The sequence below is a fragment of the Penaeus monodon genome, chromosome 36 (assembly GCF_015228065.2).
Source record: "Penaeus monodon isolate SGIC_2016 chromosome 36, NSTDA_Pmon_1, whole genome shotgun sequence".
Taxonomy (NCBI): domain Eukaryota; kingdom Metazoa; phylum Arthropoda; class Malacostraca; order Decapoda; family Penaeidae; genus Penaeus; species Penaeus monodon.
This window is the reverse complement of record NC_051421.1, coordinates 32678646-32683645: the sequence shown is the minus strand read 5'-3', so window position 1 is coordinate 32683645 and position 5000 is coordinate 32678646. Positions and strand designations below refer to the sequence as shown.

Sequence of the window (5000 nt, the reverse complement as noted above, 5' to 3'; positions counted from 1 at the left end):
GATGGCGAGGTAGAGGATGGAGATGAAGTTGGGAGTACTGGAGGTATCGAGATAGAGGATCAAGATAAAGAAAGAAATGCTGGTGGTATCGACATAGAAGGACAAGATAAAGATAGAAATCCGGGAGGTGTCGAAATTCAAAATAACGATGAAAGAGCCGGAGGTGTCGAGAAAGAGAATCGAGATAAGGATGGATATGCTGGAAGTGTTGGTTTGGAGGATCAAGATAAAGATAGAAGTGCGGAAAGTTTCGAATCAGAGAATGAAGATGAAGATGAAAATGGCAATCGCTATAGTGCGCGGGGAGATGGCGACAGAAATGAGGAAAAGAGGGACATAGGCACCAGTAAGGCTGAAATGGACGACAACAGAACAGAAAATTCAGGGACAGACATAGATACAGTAGATACAGGAAGACACGCACCCGAAACTGAAAAAAAGGATATAGGTAACGGGGAGAGAGGTGCAAAAGCAGTAACAAAACCTATATATATAGACACATCAAAGCGAAACACATATGCAAATGCTGGAAGAACATACGTAGACATGGTTGATATTGGAAGAAATGTAAGCATGGACAGAACAACAAGAGATATTGAAATAGAATATGTAGAAACAGGTTCAAGTAATGCAGATGGTTTCATTACTGCAAGTGACACAGATACAGACTTTGAAGAACAAGATGCAGATACAAACACAGATACATACATTGCAGGAATAGACATAGACGTAGATGCATCTGATGTAAGGCAAGACGAGGAAACTGAAGGAGAAATACACAGGGCTGACGTTGAGACAGATATAGATAGTACAGTAAAAGACATAGATGGATATGATACAACTGAGAAATGTGATGCAATTAATAAAGGATGGGACATAGATAAAGATGATGAAGGAATTGATACAAATATAAGTAAAACAGAGAAGGAAACATCAAATGACGAAGAAGAGAGATGTATATTGATTGAGGATTCAGAGAAGAATGAAGCTGTGAAAGAAGTAGACGACAAGGTAGATGCAGGGATAGCTATTCATGAAAATGGTCTTGATAAAGGAAGAGAAGCAGAGACACAAAGTGAAGGAATGGATGCAAATATGTGTAAAAGAGAAGAGGAAGCGTCGACTGGTAAAGGAGAGGGATGTGTATGGACTGAGGACTCAGAAGGGGATGAAGATATAAAAGAAATGGACGATAGTGTAGATTCAGGAATAAATACTCATGCTACAAGTCTTGATAAAGGAAAGGACGCTGAAAGAACAGAAACAAATGTATGTGGAACAGAGAACGGAAACCTTAATGGTAACGAATATAGATGTTTATCGACTGAGGATCATGTGAAAGATGAAGATTTAAAAGAAGTGGATGACATGGTAGACACAGGAATAGATATTCAAGACACAGGTGGAGCGAAGCGAGAAGCTGTGAGAGAAGCAGTTAACGCAGTTACAGAAGTAGTAACAGAAGCTGTCACGGAGGTAGTAAGGTCTGTCATGCCTGTCAGTGACACAAAGAGCATTGAATGTGACATAGCGGCACCCACTCAAGAAGCTATGAAAGATGCGATGAATATAGCTGCAGCACCTGCCTTCCCAGCCCCGTTGATTAGGGAATCATACAGTCAGGACGAGGACCTTGAAGAAGAATGTACAGAAGCTCCTCTAGAGAAAGGTCATCTCCTTTCTAACAGCGTCGCTGACTTTATAGATAAAATGAAGAACTACATGAAGGATCATCAAAGTGATGATTTGCCCCATGTCACCACCGTCGCTGCTGAAGATGCGGACGATGGCAGTGCTTTAATGCGGCTCGTCAAGATTGTCGTGGAGGAAGCCGCAGCCGTGTTGAGAACCGTCTTGTCTTGGGTCTTCCCGGATAAGATGCCCTTGCAGCGGTATGACCAGTACCTCCTCAGGGACAAGAAGATGAACCGTGCCTCTTTCCGCAGCATCTTCAGCAAGAGCCACCAGGAGAGGCTTCAGATGGATCCCTCAGGAGCCACCTTTGACATCTTTCTCTTATGTCTCCTTCTCGAACATGGCACCGATAAATTAGCTCCTTCTGGGGACGAGTTCTGGGTTCAGCCTGGAGATCACCTCGAATTCCAACTGACGTCCCTGAGGGAGTTCCGCGCGAGCGTTTTCCGCGGAGGCTTCGTCACCCAGAAAAATCTCATTGAGAAAGCAAAGTCAGCAGAGGAAACACTGACGAAGATCCTCAAAAGTGCAGGAAGCATCAGTGATGTCGAGTATGAAGTGATCACTCAGAAGATTCAGGAGATAACTGAAAAGATTGCAAATGCCAAGAGTGATGCAAATGTTCATTGGAACGTTAGCAGCTATGGCGAGACAATTCTGAGTGAGGAAAAGGCACAATTGTTGGTCCTCATGGGTTCACCAGAGCTCAGGCGTTCATATGACAATATGACATGTCAAGGACTAGTGCCAGTTAAGAATATAAAGCAGCATCTACAGCTCGAAGCAATTTTCATGGAGGTAGACATCGCTGAAGTTACAGTTGATGGAAACTCCAGTAATGTAGATTATGATGATCTATTTAACATTCGTCCTACACAACAGCATGGCACAGACAGACTAGCCTCCTCACAAGCTGTTCTCCTAGAGGGCCCTTCAGGCTTTGGGAAAACTACCCTCTCCAAAAAGCTGATGCTAGACTGGTCAAAGAAAATTAATGTTCCCAGAGGATTGGATAACTTTGCGCTTCTTATACACGTTGATTGCAGAAATCCTCATATCAAATCCTTCAAGGAACTGCTAAAATCATTGATGCCCAGTGCAAGGAAACTGTTTACAGATGACGACGTGGTTCAGTGCCTACGTGATATAAAGACCCTCGTACTTGTGGACAGCTTGGACGACTTGAACATGTCTTCCCTTCAAGTCGTCCGAGAGATGATCACGGCAGCGAAATCAACGAGCAACATGACAGTTTGGGTCATGTCATCTCCTGAGGCCGCCGAGGACTTCCACAAGATCGTGCTCAGTGATCTGTCTACCTCACGCTTGAGTATCATCGGTGTCCCCAAAGACAGGCGAGGAGAACTGGCAGTCAGACTATACAAAAACCTTGTTCAACCTGACTGCGACAACCAAGAGTCAAGCGGCTTAGAAGCCTTTGTCAATGCTACTCCAAGACTGCTCGAGGAATACTGGCGGTGTCCCCTTAATCTAGTATTGGTTGCCTCACTCTGGGCCGCATCTCCTGAGAGTGTGAAGGACCTCAGATCAGCTACAGATCTACTGGTGCAAACAGATAAGTTATGTCAGAGGGATCTTTTGGTAATCTTGAACAAAAACCCAAATACCCGGCATTTCGATGTGTCAGAGCTAAAGGACAAAATAAAGGTCGTTCTCTTCTGGCTCTGCAACGAGGCTTTGTTCGCCATAAAGAGAAATAGCAGCAGTTTAGTGGAAGAATCCGTAAAGCGACTAAAACATGCTTGTCACTCTGTTGGTCTCCCTAGTCGTGTCGTAATGGCCAACTTCCTTACCATAGAGACTGTCTTGACAGCTTCTGGGAAACAGAATGTGTACAGGTTTACACACAAGAGGTTACAAGAATTCTATGCAGCTGTGGCTATAATTAATAGGCTCTCGGAGAAGGAGAACGACGTGGATCTTACAAAGGTGCTCTTCGACCTTCAGACAGTCCTCTCCAGCCACAACATCTCAACAGTTCGATCCCAAGAGGTTCTAAGACACGCCCACGGTGTCCTAAGCGAGACATGGGAACACAGGAAGAAGGGTCTCTTCGGAAAAATCAACACGGTGTTCTCGTCACCTAGAGAAACAGCAGTAGTGACCATTCTGAGGGAAGGGAGTCAACATCCGCCCACGCTGCCGATCTGGAGATTCCAAAACGTCTTTGCCATCCTATTAAGCTTCGTGTCCCTCCTTGGAGAGGATATCAGACAGGACACAGCTCGGGAACTGGTCTTACTTCTGGAGCGAACAGGACTGAGAGACAAGGAATCGTGGCTCGACGTTCTCATGAACGCGGGATGTGATCCTCACGTCGCAAGGGAGATGGCTCGCTGTATTCCTGACGTGCTGGACTTAGACGGCGAAATCACCGTAAGGGACAGCCGTGTACCCGCCTACGCCGTTCTCCTGAAATACGCTCGACCCTCTAAAGTGACAGTGAACATCTCCTGCGATCCAGAGGTGATTCCGAGCTGCCTGGACCTTCTGATGTCACTCAGCCAACATCCATGCGAAGTCCAGCTGCTTCTCAAGCATGATTTCTTGCATCCGAAGGTCATCTCGAATGCTTATAATGTGACGCTGCATCATGTCTTTCAGTGGTAAGTTTTTCCTAGTTTATAGTTATTTCTGTTTTGATTTTTGTTTTTTCCCTTTCCGGGCAGTGGTTATATAATGCATCTGTGAATACATATCTTATATTGTAAGTAGATGAGTAGATGTAATCATAATTGAATCATTCTGAGAGAGATTGACATGAAAAACGGTTTGATAAAGAATCACTACTTTTCAAACCTCCGGCCGATTACTTTATTGCAAGCATTGGAAATATATATATATATATATATATATATATATATATATATATATATATATATATATATATATATATATATATATATATATATATATATATATAATTCATATGAATAATCCATAACACTACTGAATGAAGACGGATGATTTAAGATAATTTTTCTTATAATTGTCCCATAATTTACATTGAACTTGAATCTTGAATCTGGGAAATAATCATGACTATTGAGACCAGTATTTTTAGTGCCTTATTTAAGATGTGATAAAAAGCTAGATAAAAATTACAAGGTACTGCGGGATTGTTATTAACACAACATTTAAGCAACTATATGTTAATGTTTATTTCCTTTCTACCCCCCCCCCCCTCCACCTCTTCCTGCGTCCTTCCCTCTACCTCACTCCCTTTCACCCTTCTTTTCCTTCCATCCTCCATTTTCGCAATTCCCCTTTCCTTCTCCCTCTCC

At 43.3% G+C, this 5000-nt stretch overlaps 1 protein-coding gene across 1 annotated transcript in view; it reads left to right on the top strand.

Annotated features, from left to right (window-relative positions):
* LOC119595458 overlaps nt 1-5000 on the top strand; it is a 12716-nt gene that overhangs the window by 4624 nt on the left and 3092 nt on the right. The window contains exon 2 of the mRNA XM_037944580.1: nt 1-4322. This exon is cut by the window's left edge and continues 552 nt beyond it. Coding sequence (XP_037800508.1) covers nt 1-4322 — 4322 coding nt within the window. The remainder of the gene's footprint in view (nt 4323-5000) is intronic.